At 34.9% G+C, this 22,337-nt stretch overlaps 4 protein-coding genes across 5 annotated transcripts; 1 reads left to right on the forward strand and 3 right to left on the reverse strand.

Annotated features, from left to right (window-relative positions):
* Positions 1 to 105: 105 nt before the first annotated feature.
* On the reverse strand, positions 106 to 11,397 carry LOC132273005 (uncharacterized). Its single transcript, XM_059774050.1, has 9 exons — positions 11,322 to 11,397; positions 7,331 to 7,421; positions 4,629 to 5,985; positions 3,842 to 4,528; positions 3,669 to 3,752; positions 3,498 to 3,573; positions 3,005 to 3,321; positions 2,249 to 2,468; positions 106 to 2,170 (listed from the first exon to the last, which is right to left on the reverse strand). Exons 1-9 carry the CDS (start codon positions 11,395 to 11,397, stop codon positions 1,608 to 1,610), a joined length of 3,471 nt encoding a protein of 1,156 aa, XP_059630033.1. The 3' UTR covers positions 106 to 1,607.
* Positions 2,090 to 8,192, reverse strand: LOC132274713 (uncharacterized). Of its 2 annotated transcripts, none has more exons than XM_059776051.1 (8): positions 7,791 to 8,192; positions 6,367 to 6,530; positions 4,629 to 6,005; positions 3,842 to 4,528; positions 3,669 to 3,752; positions 3,498 to 3,573; positions 3,005 to 3,321; positions 2,090 to 2,468 (listed from the first exon to the last, which is right to left on the reverse strand). In XM_059776051.1, the coding sequence occupies exons 3-8, from the start codon at positions 5,964 to 5,966 to the stop codon at positions 2,241 to 2,243; spliced, it is 2,730 nt and encodes a 909-aa protein (XP_059632034.1). In that variant the 5' UTR covers positions 5,967 to 6,005; positions 6,367 to 6,530; positions 7,791 to 8,192; the 3' UTR covers positions 2,090 to 2,240. The 2 variants fall into 2 exon arrangements, with proteins under 2 accessions (XP_059632034.1, XP_059632033.1); XM_059776050.1 differs by having other exon boundaries at positions 4,629 to 6,009.
* Positions 11,398 to 12,844: 1,447 nt separating the features above from the next.
* On the forward strand, positions 12,845 to 14,909 carry LOC132274714 (pectinesterase-like). Its single transcript, XM_059776053.1, has 2 exons — positions 12,845 to 13,844; positions 14,099 to 14,909. The coding sequence occupies exons 1-2, from the start codon at positions 12,845 to 12,847 to the stop codon at positions 14,794 to 14,796; spliced, it is 1,698 nt and encodes a 565-aa protein (XP_059632036.1). The 3' UTR covers positions 14,797 to 14,909.
* A 902-nt stretch (positions 14,910 to 15,811) lies between these two features.
* On the reverse strand, positions 15,812 to 21,800 carry LOC132274716 (CBL-interacting serine/threonine-protein kinase 1-like). Its single transcript, XM_059776055.1, has 12 exons — positions 21,511 to 21,800; positions 19,783 to 19,845; positions 18,145 to 18,216; positions 17,929 to 18,036; positions 17,672 to 17,752; positions 17,411 to 17,590; positions 17,102 to 17,311; positions 16,899 to 17,003; positions 16,639 to 16,755; positions 16,268 to 16,330; positions 16,110 to 16,184; positions 15,812 to 16,026 (listed from the first exon to the last, which is right to left on the reverse strand). Exons 1-12 carry the CDS (start codon positions 21,658 to 21,660, stop codon positions 15,907 to 15,909), a joined length of 1,344 nt encoding a protein of 447 aa, XP_059632038.1. The 5' UTR covers positions 21,661 to 21,800; the 3' UTR covers positions 15,812 to 15,906.
* Positions 21,801 to 22,337: the final 537 nt, after the last annotated feature.

The raw sequence follows: 22,337 nt of genomic DNA on the forward strand, positions 1-22,337 counted from the left end.
ATATATATATATATAATTAATAAAAAAGTGGACAAATGACTTTAATTTTTTCAACATGAAAATATATATATATATATATATATATATATATATATATATATCTATTAGATATTGGAAAAACAAAGAAATAAAATGGGAAACTATCCTTGCTTTCTAGACTTCAATTCTAATGTCTGTCCAAACAATATAAAGAGAAAAAAAAAAAAAAAAAAGTATATCAAAATTTGGATTGTATAAATGATAGTATTATGATGTATAATCAAGGACGGATTCAGAAAATTATGTGGGTGGGGGCGACCTTTAACAGCAAAAAAAATAAAATAAAATAAAATCAAACCATTATAATAAGCGAAAAAAAATTCAAACCATTATAATAACTTTCTGTATATCGTGTTTGATGGTTAAATTGATGCTTTCAGTGGTTTGGCCCATTGCCCTAACTCTTTAAAGGAGCTCAATGTGAATTTGTTGGGACAATAGTGCTATTTTTCTAAAATTTATGTGGGGGCAATGATTAATTTTTATATGTATATATTTCAAAACAATTTGTTTACGGGGGGATATAATATAAAATATAAAATATAAAATAAAAATTCTAGTGGGGGCAATTGCCCCTGAATGGACTTGGAACATTACAAAACACATGCCTCCGTCCTTGTATAATAAGTTATATTCTCAATCAGTGAAAAGTGAATAAGAGTATTATATAGTAAATATTATTAAAAATATTTAGCACTATTAATTCTTAGTCTTTTTGCGTTTTAAATTGAAATCAAACCATAATCAAAAGATTTTTATTTTTTAGAATTGGGTGGTCAAATCGGTTCTGTTCCATCTCCTCTAAATTGATGGCATAGATCCGTTCATATGGAAAAAACAGACACGATTGGATCACGAGAGATGAGTGCCCACTCCTCAAATACTCGCATTAGCTTTAAATAATAATAATAATAATAATACATCATTCTATATTTAAATACCATTTCTGAAGACAATAAGTAGTAGATTAAGTGAGAGCCAAATCCATTAAGACCAACTCCATTGGGCTGCATCTGTTGCTCATGGATTGGCGGTTTGATTAAGAAAACCTCATAATTCTTAACATCTTTTTTAGGTTAGCTACTTCTTCTGGCGAATGACAAGTTTTTTTAAATGGACGGGAATGGTGTGCGGCTTGGCCCAGTGGTAAGGACCTTTAGTTTAGTTGGAGAGTACTAGTGTTCGATTCCCACCCCCATCATCCCCCTCACCCTCGGACACGAATAAATTACTCTCTATTAATTTACTTATAATGATACTTATGTTAGATGAAGTTGAACATGCATCAGAGAGACTTGAGACATTTTCTCTTGTGACAGGTGATTCTTCTCATTTTACAAATTTCAAAACAAATGTATTACCATGCACCGATAATAGATGGGCGAGGCTTAAAAAATTTTTAAAAAAGGAGGGAAACATGGTCTAAGCCCATTTTGGTTCATGCCAGGCTGAACTCATACAAGCCATCTCCACTGACAATTGCCGTCACTACCCCAATTCATAGCATTACTAGCTTTGATAGGTATATGCAATCTTTGCGGAAAAAGAGATTGAAGACAAATTCAACGTTAGTTATAATTTTGCAAAAAATTGTAATAGCGTTGGCAGGAATTCGAAAAGTAATTCTTCAAGGTCTTATTTTCGAACCACACTCTTGATTTGAATGATGCGTGTGAGACTGATGTACGCACTCTAAAAAAAAAAAAAAAAGAACCCTTGAAATTGAGACCTGTAAGTTTGTCAATCCCAGCCTTGTAGGTGTATTGATGCCTAAAATAGTATTGGGTATGACCATGCAATGCCAATATGTTGCCAGCAGTGTGTTGAAAGAGCTTTTCAACGCCTAGTGACTCACCTCCAGGCACTACTCTCTGCAATGCCATGATCTTCCTCTCCACCTCTGCTTCCTCAATTTCAATACCACTCACTTCTCTTCCCCTTTTATGGCTTCTCCAGTGAGTGTCCGTCGATGGCCGCCTCATGCGGCAGAAACTGGCCAAAGATTCATGAGGTACATTACCCACTTCATGCTTCTTTTGGATATTTGGACTAATTAACTCGAATTTAACAAAAAAGGATAATATACTATACATGACTGGAATTACCAGCAAATCCAACCAACTGGACTCTACATTTTAGTGACTGTTAATCATTCTTCATATTCATTACTTCAACCCTGTCAATTTAGACAGATAATTCAACTAATCACTCAAATCATCGTCAAGAAAATTGAGATCATCATCATCATCCTCATCTTCATCATCAGTGGCAGTACCAACATTGTTAATAGGTTCAACATCCAAGGGTTCTACATCAGCCAAAGTCACCATCTCCATGGATCCCTTCCTAGCCTCTCCATTTCCATCTTCATACTCGATCAAGTCGTTCTCATATGCATCAACTTGTTCTATTTCATTATAAAGCGTTTCCTACAAAAAGACAAATCAAAATCCAGTCAAATTTGTCATCAGTGAGACCAGATGTTAGTTAACATTCAAGAGAGCGAACGGCATCCTTTCATAGGCAAGAAGGTGATGGTGGCTCAACTCAAGAACAGACTTGAACACAAATCAGGATACAATCTCTTGTAGATTTCGCCAACTAAACTCGCCCACTTGAACAACTACACCTCTGGATGGTGCCTTAGACAGCAGCAACTATAAAGCTTAGCTTTTAAAAGGAATTAAGGTAGGGTGGAAAGCGTAAATTTTTGTAGATGCACAACACAGGCTTTAGTCTTTCAATTCTTTATTTTTATTTCTTTAATTTTTCCTGCTAGACCCAATCGATTTAATTTTTATATCATTTTAGCTTTATATGAAGTGATCAATCTAAAATGCCGTTACAATTGGTTATTGGATATGCCAAGGTATAAGTTTATCACATCTCCTTCGGATAGGGAAAGCAACTACCACGTGTATAGGCATTCATTAATCTCTCTAAAAAGAATGAGCTTGAAAGATACCTCATCTTCTTGTAAGGCTTGTTTTTCTGTCTCCACAATCCAGTCATGGAGTAAATTTTCTTGCAGAACACTATCAATTGAGATAGAGTCATTGGACCTCTTTCTTATTTGGCGTTCCCTAAGTCGCAAGTTGTAGTGAACATAAATGAAGTCATTCAATCTTTTCTGTGCTAAACGATTTCGCCTTTGGCTGTGGATCTGATCATATATACTCCAGCTATGCTCACATCCGAAAGATGAGCATGTCTGACTCAATATGCGTACGGCTATTCGTTGCAGCTCTAAGCAATTTATCCCATGTTGTTGCCACCATGCAGCTAGCAAAGAAAGATGTTCACATCAGGACAAATTTGATTGCTACAGTGGTAATAAATGCATTAACTCTCAATGTGTATGATGTATGCACGTATGGGTGTATATGTGTGCTCGTGTGTGTGCCACATGTCTACAATGTCAAATAATTGAGTTGCTTTGAGCATTCTATTGCCATCACCTGGATTAAGTTCAGTTCTGGTACTGATTGCCAAGTCAGTTCCAAAATCAGCTTTTGCAGAGCCAAATTCAGAAATCTGAAACATTGCATCTAAGCATTGAAGGGAAAAGAAGAAAAGAAAAATTCACCCCTCCTCCAGAAAAAATGACGAGTTCAATAAGGAAATGTCACCTGCATGGATGCAGAGATCCTTCTTGCATTGTCTGGCTCCAGTCGAACAATGCATGAATTTAGTCCACGCACAACGTCTGGATGCTACAATTGTACATAATATAGAAATTTTGGTGAGATCATTGACAAAGAATAAAATTTTAAATAAGAAAAAGATAATAATTTTTCCTTACCACTACAAAATCAGGACGATATCGATATGATGGATTCAGGAAATAAGCAGCCAAATATAGGGGGTGGTGGAACAATGAATTCCAATGATTGTCTATCACACTCCAGAAGTGCCCATATTTTCGTACATCATCACCGTGATTGGTTTTGATTGAAAGCTTTGCCCTGTACATATCATTATAAATAGAAGGCATTGTGAGGCTTTCATCACTATTAACCTTTTGCAGTACTTGTACTATGGGATCTACCGATTTCCTAACATACTGCATCTTCTTCCAAAATGTGGCATTCAATACAATTTTTTCCACCTCCTTACCCTCCTCTGATTTTGAAAACCGAGAAGAAATCCATTTATTCGACTGGAACATTCTTTTAAGACCAATCCTATGTTCCAGCAAGCTTTGCAAAGTAGAAAAGCTTGAAGCATGCTGAGTAACAGATGGCCTCAAAAGTTCCTGTCCCCCAGTAAATTCTTTTTTCATAAGATTCAACAACCAGATCCTGTTGTAAATGAACTTTGTCATTTTTTGGCCTTTCTCAATGCACTCCCCCACCCATTTTATTTTAACAAAATCTTCAAGCATCTGATCAATGCAATAGGCAGCACAAGGAGTCCAAAACAAATTCCTTCTCTTCTCTTCAAGCATCTTTCCAGCAGCCTGATAACTGGGAGTATTCTCAGTGATTACCTACAATGAATTGGGGTTCTTGGTCAGCTGATAGCCAATCAAAGCTACATATTAGGAACTACTTGAAAGTAGACTAAAACAAAGAAATAATTGACTTTACCTGCACTACGTTTTCCTCACCCATCTCTTCCACCACTTTGTCAAGCAACTTGAACAAATTTGTGGCATCTTCCACTATATCAGTGGCATCAACTGAACAAACAAAGTATATACCACGGGGGCAAGAAACCAAAAAATTTATTAATGTCCTACTCTGAGCATCTTTCCAACTATCTGCCAAAATAGAACAACCGGTGACTGCCCAGGAAGCCTTATACTCAACCAAATAGTTTTTGATGGTTGCAATTTCATCCTGTAGAAAACGACCAGATATAACTCGGTTTGAAGGTCCCACCAAATCCTGTCCATACTGACCAACCAACTCCAGCATCTTATGAAAATATGGAGAGTTTGCAACATGTGAAGGAATTCCTGCATGATAGAAGAATTTGCAAATTGACGAAACAACTTCCTTGCGAGATTTTTTGCTGGACCCCGATTTTACATGTTTGTAAGATACTGGCATCTGATTCTTTGCCTTCTTTTGAACAAGAGAATCCAATCTTGATCTTTTCAATAAGGGTTCAGACCCACTACCAGGGGTCATCCTTCTAGAAGTCCTCATTGAGTCTCTGATCAATCTTTTATCTCCAACTGAAACTTTTTCATCGCTCATACGATGTACAGAATCTTTCTCTTGATCTTCCTCTTCTTCATCATTATCCGAGTGCATATAAAAAGCTGATATCTCCTTTGTATCGGGACGTCTATGCCTCCTTCCAGTACGATGCCATTTCATGTTCTCTTTTATCTTAAGATATACTTCCTCAGGTGCATTTTTACAAGGTGCAACTTCTCCAGGTATTCTAGCTAGATGTTGCTTAAACCGATTAATACCACCACTAACTATTTTCTCACAGTAATTGCATTTTACCTTTTTTTTCCTCTCATCCTGAGCAACACCATGTTCCCAACCAGGGTCAACGTATCCTAATGATCTAAGAGGGGCCAAATTTATAACCAAACCTTTATCACCCATCAATTGTTTTCCTTTGCTTCTATATTCAACATGCTCTTCCTCCTCCTCTACATCATCATTGGAGTGGAAATTCAAATATGCTTGTTCATCATATTCAACTTGCTTTAACTTCTTACTGACACGACATCCTTCCAGATTTTCCCTCATTTTCAGACATACATCCTCTGGAGCCTTATCACAATATGTTACTTCTCCGGAAAGTCGAGCTAAATGTTGCTTCAATCTGTATATCCCTCCACTAACTACTTTTCCACAATAATTGCATCTGACCTTCTTCTTTTTTTCATCTTGAGCAATGCCATGCTCCCAACCAGGGTCACCAAATCCAGTGGGGCGAAATGACGCCATCTCCTCAACCATTTGGGAAACTGAACTGCAGCTGCTTTAACCTTATCTGATCTGGCTACAGGAAACATGTACATAACAATTTTTTTTAAAACAATTATCCATTAGGTTATTTGAAGAAGAGACTACAACATAATTTACGCATCAGTCTTAGTCCTGGTTGCAATAACAAAAACCCCAGAGTACTAAAATGTTGTGCGGAACCTAAATAAATTGAATACATATCTTCCAAATTAAACAAAATCTTCAACTTCCACAACGAAACAAAATCCTTAACCTTGGTATTTAAAGGCCAAAACTAAAGTAAAATATCATTTCTTCATATGGTAAGTGTTTCTTTCTTTGCAAGTGTTCATCGCATCAAAGTGATAAAAGTTTTCAGAGACGAAATAAGAATAGCAGTTGCACCACATACTTCAATAGTCTGATGTGCCTTCAGTGTGAAAAGCTCCAGCTGCATGCCCTACAAGAGAAATTAAGAACCCCAGCTGGCCTTGAGTTTCTCCTTCAAAACTGCAAACTATCCTTCAAGTTTTACTGAAAGGCTCTCTCAACCTTGTAAAAATGGTGTTTGGACAGCTGAAAAAGAGATAATATAGAAAAGTAATGATAAGAAACCATCTTTTCGTATACCACAATCAATACAAGATTGAGCATACCAGTGTCATTGACCCAAGCAAAAGATGCTAGTAGATTACTGCTGCGCTGTCACTTATTGCATACAACTTCATTTATTTCATATAATCAAATTAAGGGATAATTCAATATTAATTTGAATATAACCAACATCAAACCTAACTCCTGAAGCTTTGACGAAAAACCAAGATAAGAACTTCCAAGCCTACTAGTTCAAATAAGTTTGGGCAAGTTAATAAAGTCTGGTCATTCAATATGCTTTTTCAGTACTCTTCAATAGTATGGTATACCACAGGTCATGATCTTTCACGGTCATGGTATAGTGTTCAAACAAGTATAATAAAATGTATAAACCTAGCAAAACCCATATATTAAAGTCATGCAGCTAAAGGAATTTTCTCAAAACATTTCTTTCCACGGTTTAAGTAGCACTTACTGCAAATAAAATGAGAGAATATTGATTACTGTATTTTAGAATGTGCAGTGTAAAAAATAGACTACACCAGTTAGGAAGGCCAATGGGTCCATACAGAGAGTAATGCTAGGGAAATAAGAAAATTAAAACTAACACGAGTTGAGATAGTAAAGAAACATGTGATGGCATGTAGTTTGTATGATGTTATGGATCAAAATAGAGCAAATGATACATAAATCCAATCCCAAATAGTTGGAAAAAGAATTTGTAGAGTTGAATTAAGTGGAGCTAAGAAGTTTTTTTCGCAAAGAATCATCTATGCATTAACCAACTCCGGGCAAGACCCAGCATAGAGCTTAACTGCATAAGCTCTTCAAGCTCATACTTGGCACATATATCATGACCATCTTGTTGCTTACCTGCTATTAAGCATTTACACATATTCTAAATCACAAATTGGATTCAGAAGTTCTCGAAACAATAATTTGGGCAATCAATTCAAGGCCATAACTTGATACTTTAAGATACCCAATAACCAAATAGCCATAATTCTATGAAAAAAACACTATGAGCTACAATAATTTGCCGTCAATAAGAACAAAATGAAATGAATTGTTTTGAGGTGACATGAAAACAAATAATAAGTCCTTTTATTCTATTGCTGTTTCAAATGATACAAAATAATTCGATTTCAACCACAGTAATGTCAAACTTCGCAAAAATTCAGAACGACTTCAAATATGAAGCAAACAAAATGATTTTTTAATTTTTGTTCCAAATTTTCATACCTGAAAGGACGTGAGAAGTGAGAACCAACTGATTGAAAACCCTAAAATAAGGTGATTGCAGTTCCCTCTTGCCTGATCGCTCTTCTTTGCAATCTCAGGATTTTCGTCTGTGTATGTATGCGAATTTTGAGCGTCATTTCATAATTTAAATATAATTTAGAAATAAAAAATACTATATAAAAGATTACGTGTGTGTGTATATATATCTATATATATCAATATCATGGTCTGGGAAGAACGAGTTGAGATCGGCGGAATCGTATTCTGACTCTGTGAGTGAAGGTTGGGTTGGGGGCCGTATTTTAGGGTTTCTGTTCAAAGCTTTTTTTTACAATTTTTTTATTTTTTTTTTGTCTTTTGATTTTTTTTTTTTTTATTTTAGATAAATTAATTAAATAATACTAAGCTGAAGGCTAGAAAGAAGGTAAAAATAAAAAGTTGTGAAAAAAGTGGTTACATCACCATGCCTCTCATGGGAATGGTAAAAACTTTTTGTCATTTATTCAGGTTTTAATTGGCTGGATTAGAGAGGCTCGTTCTTGGCAAAACTCATAAAGGAAAGAAATTAAGTTGAACATACTTCTAAGCTTAATGAGTATTAAATTACCGTGTTAGACTAAAAATTTGATTTAATAAGTTAATATCATCAGTATTAGTATCATGTCGTAGTTAAATGATAGTTTTTTTTTTTAGCCTTTTAAATTAAAAAGATTGATGGTTCACAAATCGTGTTCTGCTTATTAAATACGGAATAATATAAATAATTTATTATAAGAAGGTTATTATCAAAGTCGACTCAAAGACAGTGTCGTGAGACAAATAAGTTTATATTTGAGATTGTTGTAAAGCTCGTTAATTTTATAAACTTAATTGAAAAAATTATCTTATAATTAAACTAATCCACTTTTAAGCAAAAGTAATGATTTGCCGCAACTTCAAAATCAAATGTGAGAGGAACCAGAGGGATTAAGAAATAGCCAGTGAAGCTATTTTATTTTATTTCTTTCTTTTTTTATTTTATTTTGTAAATAGTGAATGAAGTTATTATATATATATGTGTGTGTGTGTGTGAGAAAATGTGAATGGACTCTTTAACCCTCATATGCGGCTATCATAAAAAATAATAGGATAATTACACAGACCTCCCCTGAGGTTTTGTTAACATACACAGACCTCCCCCCTCTCCTCTTATTTGTCAAATTACACCGATCTCCCCTAAAGTTTGTATCTTTGTAACATTGGATTCCCATCCGTTAAAGGCTATTAATGGTCAACTCAGTCAACAATGAAGTAAATATTCTTTTTAATCAAAACTTCCAATAGTACCCTTTTCATGATCTCCTTGACTACTAAAAATACATCAATACCCTCCAACCTTTATATTGCAGAATAGGTAAATCGATGCAAACATCGTCAAAAAAGTCAAACGACAACTTGCAACTTTTATCTCTTTCCCCAATTTTCTCTCTCCTTTCTTAGTTTCACTGTAATAACAAGTGTAATCTTTATTTTTCTCTCTCTCGATTAAATCTGAAGCTAAATTAGTTATACACAACTCTCAATCTATGCCCTATTTTTTTTTTTTTTGCCAATCCAATTATATCCAATCAATTGTTTCAATTGTATCATAAATCCAAAAACCTGAGTTTGCCAAAAATTTTGGATGTTACTGATTTGATGAAAATCGACAAGGAATGGCAAAAAAATCTTAACCAAGGTAACTTTGAACCTAGATAATGAGAAATAAAAAATAATTTTTTTTTTGTGACTCACATCCCAACTCACCCACCTCCACATACCACCGTGATCAATGTCCAGTAGCAGCGGTGATGTGTTCCTCTATATGCAAGAGATATACATACACACACACACACACATATTAAAACAGGAAATTTGCATATGGCAAACTATTCATTTTTCTTAATTGATGAAACTAATCATCTAATAATCTAATTCCAAAAAAAAATTGCATGGACAAGAGCTGGGGTGGTGGTGGTTTTGGATTTCAAATATAATAAGAGAAATTAAGCATCTTCTATTAATCAAAAGTTGTTAAATTCACTTCCTTCTAAATCTGTAAAGGGAGAAGGAAAACCAAAAAAAAAAAAAAAAGAAGATTTGAAGAAAAAGAGGTTTAATTTGTGGCATTTTGAGGTTACAATTTTCCATAGAACAGTAATGACAAGGCTCATAGGAACGCCCGTTGTTGGAGGAGCAAGACGGTAATTGTCAGAATTTCAAGACCTTAAAATTGTTAATTATTTGTATTGGTTAGTAACTGAGACATTCAAAAGAGTAGTAGTCCATATGATACAAAGAGAACAATTGACAAATAAAATTTCAATTCATAAACAAAGTCATTTCCTGTCCATCATTAGAAACACATAAATACACCAGTGACTACTATCCCCAACAAAAAAACTACATGCAAGCAAAAAAAAAAAAAACATCACAAAAAAATCAAGGGTACAAAGAGATGGTGAAAAGTAATCTATTCTGTGTTTTTTTTTTTTCTCAGGCCAGCTCGTCGGATCATAGTATGAAATGCGAAAAATGTTCATAGCTAGGGCTGATAAAGTTAAGCACCCCAATATATCAACCTTATATTGAGTCCAATAAATTTCTTGAGCACTTGCCATTAGACCGCCTCATAGTCGAATATCCTGCGTCATATACTTCAGACTTGAAAAGTAATAATAAATATAGATGGGCATTTTGGTCTTTGAAACTTTGAAATAAAATAAAATATATATAATAAGGATAGAAATGTAATTACACAATAAAAGTTAACACCATCTAATTTAAAGTTCTGAATTTTAATATCTATAAAGAGCTATCTTCCTCTGAAAATTTGAATGTTTGAAAGACTGCAAAGTAAGTTGAAGCTGGCACTATGAGCCGAACGCCAAAAATTTGCCAAAAATAAAGAGTGGTAGTCGCAAGTGGCATTCTAGCCGAGCGCCAAACACTTGCTAAGAAATAAAAGGTCAAGTGGCAAGTGGCATTCTAGCCGAACAGGGAAGTCTGTATAATTCGACAAACAAGAAGGGAGGTCTCTGTATATTGGCGAAACCTTAAAGAAGGGCAGTGTAATTTACCCAAAACAATAATAAGACTAGTCATTACAAAATGAGACGCTTACGAATTTCTCCTAATTCATATTTAAAACCCATTTGCACCTCTAGCTGGACCCAAAGACCCGAATTGGTGCTATAGCTCCACTCACAAGAGCGATGGGCATAACCAGGGACGGCTGGTCCCAAATACCCGGATTGGTGCTGGAGCTTTTCGCTCATAAGAGCAATGGGCATAACCAGGGATGGACATGAAAAGTACATGAAAGGAGACGACCTTCGGCCAAAAAAAAAAATGTTAGGAGAGGCAATAGTCTTATTCTAATTTCAGCGAGGACAAGTTCAAAATTTTGTAAGTATATAATTCATAAAAGAAAAACTAGTGGGCATGACAGCAAAAGGAAAAAAAATTCTCTTATTCACCATAGATCTGTGCCTAGTCTCTATGTATGTTCACCATAAATGTGAGTTAACAATCGCTTCTTGTCACGTCTGGCGAAATTGTAGGAGGTTTCGTCACACGGCGTCTGCATGCATAAGTGAAGTTAGATTCAAGAGTTTTTTTATATTATGTAAAAGATTATTGAATATTATAGAGACACGAAAGACTTAGAATATTGAAAATTTATTAATATTTATAGAGTATAAAATTCTAGAATGGCAAGAGTGTTTTGTAGTAGAGCATAATTTAGAATATTTACAAATTACAGAGGGTAGTTGGAGCTCTATACATATGGTGATGGTGTCGTTCGTTAGAAAACAACCTCTAGGAGTACCACATATTTCCAATAAACCTTTTACATTACTACATTTGATTTTTTACAGCGAGGGGTTTATTGGAATTTGAAGGGGTTAAAAGTAATTTTATTATTAAACTATATTTAATATCAAGGAACCATATAGATTTTTTAAATAAATAAAATTAGAGAGATCAACCTTAATTTTTACAAAGAAAACAACTATTAGTATCTATGATTTAGTACCATAGATAGAGTGTTACAAAAAATTCTATAAATTATATTTACCTGTCTTTATTACATGTGAGTGCAAATTAACCTAAAATCAAATACCATTTAGTATATTTAACAAGTTTACATATTTGGAAATTTGTTAAAAAATTGCATGTAATATAAATGGAAATGGGCTGTTATGTATTGTTGCAGCAAATATTTATATGACAATCATTTAATGGAATATATTCCAATGAAGTATAATTGTTTTCCTACTATATTCACTGATATTTTTATATTAATTTGTGTGCCTTATTTAAGGATTTAAATTTTAGTTGTACATCAAATTAAATGAGAAACAACTTAAAATTAGTTGACGATTGGCCCTTAAAATTGGGGGAAAAAATTGGTGGTGGTGGTTGTAAGCAAGTTAGGCTGATCTCTCTCTTTTTCAACCTAGTTTGGCAAATGCTAGTTTGTAATCAATGGCGGCCTATTTGGAACTTAACTACTGTGGAAAAGGCGATATGTGTGAACCATGTGTATATGAGACAGAAGCTGATGTTAATATGTTTGGCATAAATGGGTGCCTACTTTAAATAATCCCCAAATTGTCAAAAAGCATGAATGAGTATGAGATCATTTCGGAGAAATATGGGGGACGATATAGTACTAACTGCCCTTAACCATCAACCTTCCCATTCCAAGAGTCCTATATATCAGTTGGAGGACTATATGCCCCTAGCTAAGCCACACCACTAACCAACTAAACTGAAATTCCATTTTTATCTAAGAGGACCAACCGTCAAAATTGAACATCCATCCCTGTCCAAAGGACTAATTGTCACCCTTATTTTTTGGCCACCAATACATATAACACCTCCTCATGATTTTTCAACTTTTAGTGATTCTTCCCATTCCAATATTCATTAATCCCATTGATGATCGCAGAGTCTAGTACTTTCAGAACCTCACCACCTTCAGGCCAAAGTTTCTTCATCACAAAATAATTAGGTCCTGCACCCGAGACATGGGACGAGGCAAGCTCATTGCCTTTGGAGTCTCCGGTATCCTTGTCGTGGCAGTAGTAATTGGCCTAATTGCTGGTATAAGCCACCACAAATCGTCGAGTGGTGGTGATGATGTGTTGTCCACAAGCTCAAAGTCCATCGCAGCCATTTGTGCCCCAACTGATTATAAGCAAGCATGTGTTGACAGTGTTAGCTCTCTTGCCAATGACCAAACTGCCACCCCACAAAGCTACATCCAAGCTGCCCTTAACTTGACCATCCAAGAGGTGCAATCAGCGTTAGAAAAGGCGGGTAAAATTGGGAAAGAGGCCAAAGAGTCGGATCAAAAAATGGCAGTTGAGGATTGCCAGGACTTGTTGCAATTTGCCACAGATGAACTAGAGGCCTCATTTTCATCAGTGGGTGATAGTGACCTGCACACTCTCAATGACAGACAAGCCGAGCTCCAAAACTGGCTGAGCGCTGTGATGTCGTACCAGGACACATGCCTGGATGGAGTTACTCAGCCTGACTTGAAGATTCAGATGTCAAATAGGCTTGTGAATGCCACAAAGCTCACAGATAACGCGCTAGCCATTGTGTCCTCCATTTCTAACATTCTAAATATATTCAACGTGTCCTTGAACACAAGCGCGACTTCCCGGAGACTTCTTGAGGAATCTAATTATGTTGACACAGAAGGGTACCCTGCATGGTTTTCGGTTGGAGACAGGAAGCTACTAGCAGGACAGAGCAGTGACCAAGCAGCACCGGATGCCGTGGTAGCGAAGGATGGGACTGGACAGTATAAGACCATTGCTGCAGCTCTTGAAGCATATCCAAAGAAACAAAAAGGGAGATATGTTATATACGTTAAGGCAGGGATTTATGATGAATATATCACTGTTACAAAGAATCAAGTCAATGTGTTCATGTATGGAGATGGACCCCGGAAAACAATTGTCACTGGAAGTAAAAGCCACACTACTGGCTTTCCCACCTTCAGGACTGCCTCATTTAGTGAGTTCTCTCTCTCCCTCTCAATCTTTCTCATTAATTTCGAGTTATGAAACATGGACACGGATATTGAATACTGAAAGGACGTGACAGGATACGACAATGTGATATAGTACCATACTTTAAAAAGTGACATTTAAAAAAGGGGGTTATTTTCAAATTATAAATATGTTTAAAAAGTATCACATGCGTATCTGTGAGCATTTATGAGTACAGGCTAGCCTGTAATGATACTAGTGTGCATATTGATCTTGCAGCTGCAATTGGAAGTGGATTTATAGCCAAATCAATGGGATTTCAGAACACAGCTGGTCCTCAAGGACACCAGGCCGTGGCACTTCGCGTGCAGTCAGACATGGCTTCCTTCTACAACTGCAGAATGGATGGGTACCAAGACACATTGTATGTGCAGACACATCGTCAATTCTATCGAAACTGTGTCATCTCAGGCACTGTGGACTTCATCTTTGGTGATGCCTCTGCAATGATCCAAAACTGTTTGATAATTGTTAGGAAGCCCATGGATAACCAACAGAACACAGTGACAGCTCAGGGGAGGACCAGCCGGTTTGAGAGCACCGGTTTGGTGATCCAGAATTGCAGAATAGTTCCAGAAGAAAAACTGCACCCTGTCAGGTTCCAAATTCCCACGTACTTAGGCCGGCCATGGAAGGAATTCTCTCGGACTGTCATCATGGAATCTACATTAGGAGACTTAATCCGCCCTGAAGGTTGGATGCCATGGTCCGGGAACTTTGCACTCGATACATGCTACTATGCTGAGTATGCAAACCGAGGTCCGGGTGCTACTACCAATAAGAGGGTTAACTGGAAAGGTTACAAGGTGATCACAAACAAAAATGAGATTCTACAATTCACATCTGGTGCATTTTTACAAGGAGATCAGTGGTTGCGGTTCACTGGTGCACCACACTTCCTAGGCCTCAAAAACTGAAAAATGTGAAGAAAATAGATATGCTATGGAGTGAGGTGTTTAGGAAAGGTTCAAAGATAACATAGGAAGTCCTGTTTTTATAGGGTAAAAAGAGGGTTGAAGGATGAATATGTACCAAATGTCATCTTCACCTAGAAGGATGAATTTTGCTAGTGAATGTAGATTTATCTTTAGGACGATTTTGACCATGTGTTTCTTCCTAATGCATTATATTTTTCTCTCTTCCATTTCCCGTGTTTAATGGCAACAGATTTAAAATAGTGGGAAAAAAATGCATCAATTAAATGCACTCCACCCTCCATTCCACAATATATATATATATATATATATAGTCCATTCTCATCTCCGTTTACATGTTATATCTACTAAACTTCCACAACTATACCATCAGAATGGCTCTGTGCTTCATTAGGAGATCAAAATCCGGATACAAGCATGGAAGCACGAAGTACAACCTGGATGCTAAAAAAATCAAAAATATTTTTTTAAATCCGAAAACTCTATCTGAATTCTCCTTGAATTCAATTGTATTTCTGTTTGATTTAAATCAATTTATATCATTTAATACTTAATAGCTACTCTTAGATGATGAAACACAAAAAATAATTCTCCATGAGTTCCTAAAAGTTGTTTGACCAACACTTTGAACTTCCCAGTACTTGAAAGGAAATAAGAACTGAGCTCCAACTTCAATATTTTTTACAACATGAAACTCAAAAACCTTGTTTTTGTAAGCGTGTCTTGGACCTCCTCTTTGGGGGGTGGTGGTCATATTAGTTATAAGCATAAACACCTTATATAGCTTTGCTTAAACTTCTCCGAAATGAATTTCTTAAAATCCTTTTTTTTCTTTTTGGAAACATTTTCCTCTCAAATCAGATTATTGTTTCACTTCGCATCAAAACGATGAAATAGATCCATCTGTGTTTCATATGTGGCAATACCAAAATTTACAAATGCTATATATTCAATTGTTGAGCTGCCAATATTCAGACTCTGCTGCAACTCGAAGAAAGACTGAAAAACTGTGTGCATTTTATAGATATACTAGTTCCGAGACGTATCAAATTACACAATGTTCTTCACAAAGATTTTCATACAGATACTCTACTAGGCTTGTTCTACTGCTATTTCCTGTCCTGGCCCCAGTCCAGATGCTAAAACTTCCATCTTCAACAAATTTTGTTGACTTGGCGAGACGCCCAGATCAGTTGATAGCTTTTTACACAGCTGCGCACACCATAAATTAAAATTAACTGTTAGGAAATTGTATTTGCATTTCCGAGAGAGAGAGAGAGAGGGAGGGAGAGAACCTGTCTATAAACTTTAGAATCTCCATAGGACTTTCTTAATTCAACTACATACAAGGTCGGGCTTATCTCAAAGACCTGCAACAATTATGACAGTAAGCATATCACGAAGTATAATATACTTCTATAACACCATGTTTGAAATTTTAAAAATTGCTTACTTCTGCTGCAACTGAAAGGCTCCCCGGGCTTTTCTGGCCTTTGCACTCTTGCCTCACCTTAAGCTAAAAAAGATGGACAAGGGTATTGCAAAATTTTCAGTTGGAATGCAAAATTACTGACATAATGTTCCCATTATTAAACCTCACTCAGTCATGGTACTAGATACTGATTTTTTAATACCGGCACTTTTAAGAATACATACACACAGTTCTGGCACAATCACTTGAAATGGTGGGGGAAAAGAAAAAAAAAAAAAAAAAAAAAGATTTTCTGAGTTTCAGTCTTCCAGATTATATTGATATTAAATATAACCGGTTCCGTGTGAAAAAGTGCATTGATATATGCAAGTTTATGCTTTAATTGAACTAACCCTTCCATTTTTCCTCTGGACTCCAAATCCCATATGAGTTACAATATCCTCAATCCTCTCAAGCAATTCTTTTGGGGAATAGTTGGACGTAAATCTGATCTTCCTCTCTGAAACATCCTAAAAAAGGCTCGAACAAAATGTGCATAATTTGCAATCAAATATCTTGAACAAAATGAGAAAACTTCAGCGATAAATAACAAAAATTATGCATCAGCAAATATTACATAGCTAGTTTTTTTTTTTTTTTTTCTTTTTCGTACCTCTTTCTCAAAGAAACCAGAGAGGTCTAGGCACGAAGACATTCCAATGAGCTGAAAAGCATTGATGAGAGATGGTGGTTCTGGGCTTTTCTCTGTATCTGATGGCTACACCAGTGGAATACATCCCATCAGTTTTTGGCACAAAATCACTGAAATATAACCAACAATGAACATAACAACAATGATATACATGTTTATACCACCTCATGTATTGACAAAACATCATCATCTATGTATATATCTTCTTCTTCTTCATCAGGTTCGGCAGGCGTATAGTCTTGCTTGAACCATTCATCTGTTTTGATCTCTTCCATCGTTATACGCTTAACAGGGTCAGGATCAAGAATCCTTCTTATTAGGTTCTGTGCTCCTGGGGATAGCCATTTGGGAATATGAACTTCCCCCTTGAAAATCTGAAATCCATCTCGAGGATTAAATATGAAAGTTCATGCAATTTAAATTTCTAAAATCTGTCATGCAAAGTGAAGAAATCAATAAGAGCTTTTGCAAACCTTCTGATATAGAACTGCAAGATTTCTATCATCAAACGGTAGATATCCAGTTAGAATCACGTACAAGATGACGCCACATGACCACGTATCAGAGGTGGCACCATCATACCCCTTATTAGCAAGAACCTCAGGCGCAACGTAGTTGGGACTACCACAGGTTGTATGCAGTAACCCATCATCCTAATAGTAAGAACATATGTGAAATAAGTAACTAAACCAAAAAGAATGAGTCATAAAGGGATTGTTCTATAGGACAGATACCCTGAAATGCTGGGGTAGTGCACTAAGCCCAAAATCAGATATCTTTATGTTCCCTTTGGCATCGAGAAGTACATTCTCCAACTGCATTTTGAAACAAAAAATGCTTATAGGAGATAGAATGATAAGCTATCAAGAACATTTCAAAACAAATAAATGCAATGATATGGCATTTCATCAATTGTAGTGTTATTGTTCGACTCCTGGAATATCATTTATATATACACGCATCATATTTTCAAAGGCTGTCTGGAAAGTACCTTGAGATCACGGTGATAAACACCTTTGTTGTGGCAGTAACTCACTCCATCAATTAACTGCTGGAAGAGCTTCCTGCCTTGATCCTCGGATAGCTTCCCCTTCGATACCTATAAATATTCATAAACCATGAACATCATATATATCAGACTTGATCCTAATTAAAGCACAAGGTGCACCAACTGGAAGTGGCATATATATGAAAAAGTTGTTCTTACAATTCTGTCAAACAATTCACCGCCGTTCACATATTCTAGGACCATGTAAATCTTTGTTTTGCTTGCTAAGACCTGCTTATCATATTCATTTAACAAAGAAAAGCATAATCAGAAATATACCATATCCTATATATCAACAATCCATTTGCATTTTCGTTTTAATTTTCTGAAAAACTGAAGCATTAACATAATCATAATTGTCCAAGCTTTAACACTTGAATGACAATGAAGAAACTATATTTGTAGCAGATCTGGCGGCAAAGGGAATAGAATAATCCATGTTACATGGGCAAAAAGGATGTATAGCATCCCACATCAATATAGTACTCTTGGTGTTCCGCTACAACTTACAATAAATTGTCAAACCAATAGACTCGATCTTCCTCTCCAAAGGAGTCCGAGCATTTATTCAATGTATATAACAGTACCACATCATCAATTGAAGAGGTCATCATATTTAAGTAACGTGACACTGTTACACCTATTGAAGTAATGCTCAGATCACTAAACTGGCGAGGGATTGAATGACATCCTTCCAAACGCAGCGCTTTCCTATTCTAATGATCACCTAGTGACAGGAATCTCTTAGCCACATTCTCAGCCTCGTTTACATGGGCATGATTCATTAAAATTATGAATATGTTTGTGAACAATGGCTCATTATTGAGCTCGAGGTTACTCAAACTCAAAAGAGTTGATCTAAAACATCAATTTCTCTGCTCAACTCGAGCTCAAACTTGACTCGTATAGTCTCTAATTTTTGCAAGTTGAGCTCAAACATTGAATTAATGGACTTTTTATTTTTTTATAAAAAAATTAAAAAAAACCAATAATGGACGTCATTTGGTTCGATTATTACCCTATGTCATGGAAATGCAGATTTGTAATGAATTCTGATTCATAAGTCTTCCATCAAAGTGTGAACTAGATGATGTTGGACTTTTTGGATGGTAAGACGGAACTTCGGTGTCTAGACGAATCATATCCAATGTAGTGAGTGTGAGTTCAAATTTCCTTTGCTATGCAAGTTTGTGGATTAAATCTCACACGTGTCATAGGGCATTGGGCCGGTAGCCGTGGAGAGTCATCCAGTGTGAAACCTACTTGTGCCCTATCCATGTGGCATGGACCAACTAGTAACTACTGTGTTAGTCTCACATGTCCATGTGGTCCAGTACAAGGGTTTGAGAGGAATCCAAGTTCTGTGGGTGTAAAAACATGACAAAAGTGACTCGACTCCTTCGGTGGGTTAGTATTGTCATTGTTTTAGTTATTTGAAATTGACATACTTCGGGCAATAACAACAATCCAGGAATACCATTTATTGATGGGCCAAAACTTGGGCCCACGTGGGGCCGGCCCTCACATGCCCATATAGTATGTTAAAGTACGTCACTGTTATGGAGCAGTAGTGCGCTGTCCAATCCAGAAGGAATGACGAAGTTAGAAGGAAGGAAATTATTATGCCCCCCGACCAACCAAAATTAGCGGAGCCTCGTCCATATACGCGGCAATCAAATTTCCTATTTGTATGGATAAATATTTACCAATATACATAGCATATATATTGATATATATATACACACACATATAGAGAGAGAAAGAAGGAGATAAACTAAAGTAGGGGGGCCTGCGTACCTCCTGTAATCTGACAACGTTTGGATGTTTGATGAGCTTCAAGGTACCAATTTCCCTTTTTATCTGCAAACTCCATTAAAAAAAAAAATTCACATTTTTTTAATATGTAGTAAAATATTATATATAAGTCAAGTGCAAAAAATACCCATATTTAAAAATGGGTATCACATCCTTCACGTACAAAAAAATACCTTTAAAATTTCAATTTGGTGCAAATAGCTTCATTTGACAAATATAAATCATAAGTTGACTAAATTAACCTTATTGAACTATTTTATAAAATATATAAAATAAATAATTTTATAAAATGATCGAAAATGATACTATTAGAGGATGTCCTTTCGTGTAAAAAACACCTCTGGTGCAAATAAGTCCCTCTAACAAATTTATACCCTAAATTGACTAAATTAACTATTTTATAAAATATATAAAAATAAATACTTTTATAAAAATATAAAATAAAAATATAAAATAAAAGTATAAAAGAAAAGTAAAGATATAAATAGAAAATAAAAAACAAAAAAATAGTGCAAACTAAAGAAAAAAAAAATTCAAACTCCAAAAAGCACACTGAAATTAGGAATTTATTATTTTATTTTATTTTATTGTTTAATCATGTTCGTATGAAAAAATATATATATAGTAGAAAAGAAAAAATAAAAATATAAAATAAAAGTATAAAAGAAAAGTAAAGATATAAATAGAAAATAAAAAACAAAAAAATAGTGCAAACTAAAGAAAAAAAAAATTCAAACTCCAAAAAGCACACTGAAATTAGGAATTTATTATTTTATTTTATTTTATTGTTTAATCATGTTCGTATGAAAAAATATATATATAGTAGAAAAGAATAACTGAAATCTCAAAAAATTCAAATCCTTGTTTTATAAATTCTCAAAGTTTTTTTTAAAAAATATTTAGAGATATATATGAAGAAAAAAGTTTCAAAAATATGTATATATACATATATAAGGTAATGTGCACATAATACTCATATATTATAAGATTAGTAACATATATACCCCTTATGCATTTTTTGAAAAGTAAAAAGGCAAAATAAGTATTACAAAGATGGAAATTTTTGCATACTGTCAAAAGATTAGGAGCGTTTTTGCACACTTTTTCAAATAATACTACGCGTATGCGTTAGGGTATTTGTCTCCCCTATGCAATATGAAGAATCTTATAAAAAATCCCAAAATATTTTATATATGCAATATGAAGAAGAATCTTATAAAAAACCCAGTTCAATACCGCAAACAATTTGTCTTTAATGAAAGAAAATGTAGTCACACAAACTAACAATGGAAATATACCCTTTTATTATATATACATATGCACATACAAATTACTCCAATTAGTCAATCATCAGCTCAATTCAAAATTTCTCAGTTGGAAACAAATTGCGAATTGAAGCGAAAATAGAATTAAGTAATTATAATTAACCCACAAAATTCAACAGCAAATATTTTCGTGGAAAATTTTCACAAAATTAATTAATTAAGGTCTACCATTCACAAAATCACAGAAGATTAAAGAAAATGCTTCTGACAAACAAATCAATGAATTGAAGTGTGTGTAATACATACATAATATATATCCTACACATCAGAAGAAGAATAAATATAGCAAAATGAAATTAAAGATGATAGATAATATGTCTATGTGTATATATATAGGTGCATGCATACACACATATATATATATATATATATATATATAAGTAACCTGATCGGTGATCTTGAGGTCGATAATTCGATTCTTCTCCAAGATCTTAACGGCGAACGGTTGGCCTGAATCGATCTTCTTAGCGAATTTCACCTTCCCGAAATTGCCTTCTCCCAAAGTCCTTCCGATTTCATACTTCCCAATTCGCATTCCCTTCTTCTTTCTTATTTTTCTTAATTCTCTCTCTAGATTTCTCTCTCTCTCTTAATTAAGAAATCAGTTCTGCTAAAGCAAAAGTTGAAAATGTATTTAGAAGTACTAATATTGGTTGCGAGAAGTATATAAAGGCCAGACACACGTGATAAATGATATATGTATAATATATAGATATATATATATATTTATGAAATTGGTCTTTTGTACGTTTGGTTGGTGAAGCCCACCATTTTTGTCTGTAAATGAGAATCATTAATACAATTATTGCGGATGGATTGGCTGCAAAAGACTCAACGAGGAACAACTTGGCCAATTAGGATCCCGTGAATTACCTAATATATCCATCCATATCTTAGTGACTATAATAATACAATACTCCTCCTTATTCTATATCCTTATCCTCACAGCAGAGCAAGCGTCACCAATTTCCAACTCTACCCTTCCAAGGTGTAAATTTAGTCAAAGGTCATTTTAGTCTTTTTAACGCCTTAGGTATAGTATAATTACACGAAAATTTAGTCCATTTAAAAATTGTATTACCCCCTTTCAGCACGACACAAATACAAAACGAAAATAAGTGATAGTTTGAATTTCACTTTCTCTGGCTGCCGTATGACTCTCCATTTGTTTATATATAAAATATTTTTATTTTTATTTTTTAATGTTCGGTT

Source organism: Cornus florida, unplaced genomic scaffold (assembly GCF_030987335.1).
Source record: "Cornus florida cultivar Cherokee Brave unplaced genomic scaffold, ASM3098733v1 CherokeeBrave_3.0.0_Hap2_Chr09, whole genome shotgun sequence".
Taxonomy (NCBI): domain Eukaryota; kingdom Viridiplantae; phylum Streptophyta; class Magnoliopsida; order Cornales; family Cornaceae; genus Cornus; species Cornus florida.